Source organism: Gossypium hirsutum, chromosome A04, assembly GCF_007990345.1.
Source record: "Gossypium hirsutum isolate 1008001.06 chromosome A04, Gossypium_hirsutum_v2.1, whole genome shotgun sequence".
NCBI classification, from domain to species: Eukaryota; Viridiplantae; Streptophyta; class Magnoliopsida; order Malvales; family Malvaceae; genus Gossypium; species Gossypium hirsutum.
Window position 1 is genome coordinate 49,254,807 of NC_053427.1, and position 980 is coordinate 49,255,786.

The 980-nt window shown below is 40.2% G+C and overlaps 1 protein-coding gene across 1 annotated transcript; it reads right to left on the minus strand.

Annotated features, from left to right (window-relative positions):
- Window positions 1-243: 243 nt before the first annotated feature.
- Window positions 244-675, minus strand: LOC107947779 (secreted RxLR effector protein 161-like). The gene has a single exon (XM_016882304.1). The coding sequence runs from the start codon at window positions 673-675 to the stop codon at window positions 244-246; it is 432 nt and encodes a 143-aa protein (XP_016737793.1).
- Window positions 676-980: the final 305 nt, after the last annotated feature.

A 980-nucleotide genomic window follows, 5' to 3' on the forward strand; every position in this document is an offset into this window, starting at 1 on the left:
TCTGCATGTAGTGCCCTCGACAGTCTTGGTTGCTGCATGCTGACCATTGCTTCAACACTCCTCCTTGGTTAGCATGTTGCAAACTCCCATCTTAGTTCTTAGGTGTTGAAACTTGGAAACACTGAGTGTCTTTGTCAAAATGTCAGCAGTTTGCTCTTCAGAACTACAATGAACTAATTTGATAACATGAGCTTGCTCCATTTCTCGAACTGCATGAAGTTTGATGTTGAAATGCTTGGTCCTTCAATGAAAGACAGGGTTCTTTGCAATTGCAATAGCAGATAGGTTGTCACACATTATCTCTGTTGCTTCCTTTTGCTCATGGTTAAGATCAGCTAAGATTTTTCTAAGCCATATGGCTTGATTAACTACTGCAGCAGCAGCTATATATTCAGCCTCTGCAGTAGATTGTGCTACTACTGCCTGTTTCTTTGAACTCCAGCAAATCATACCAGAGCCTAGGTTGAATGCATAACCTGTTGTGCTCTTCATATCATCCAAAGAACCTGCCCAATCACTATCACAATAGCCAACTAACTTTAAGTTCTCAGCCTTGGTAAATTGCATTCCATAGGACAAAGTTCCCTTGATGTATCTTAGAACTCTTTTTGCAGCTCTAAAGTGACTTTCATTTGAGCAATGCATGAACCTTGAGAGTAGACTCACAGCATACATTATATCAGGTCTGGTAGCAGTCAAATACAAAAAACATCCAACTAGACTTCGATAGGTTGTTTCACAGACCTTTTCATGCTTATCTTGGCTCGAGAGTTTTTCTCCAACAGCAATTGGTGTGCTGGTTGCTTTGCAATTCTCCATTGAGAATTTGTTGAGAACCTTCATAGCAAAGGTCTTTTGACTAAGCCAAATTCCATTTTCAGCTTGAGTTACTTCCATGCCTAAGAAGTAAGACATCAATCCCAAGTCAGACATCTCAAAGTGTTGTTGCATTTTAGCTTTAAAGCTGCTTAGCATCTCTC

What these genes read in the sequence shown, in the direction of transcription:
- LOC107947779 (XM_016882304.1), bottom strand. Translation starts at nt 675, where the DNA reads ATGTATGCTGTGAGTCTACTCTCAAGGTTCATGCATTGCTCAAATGAA.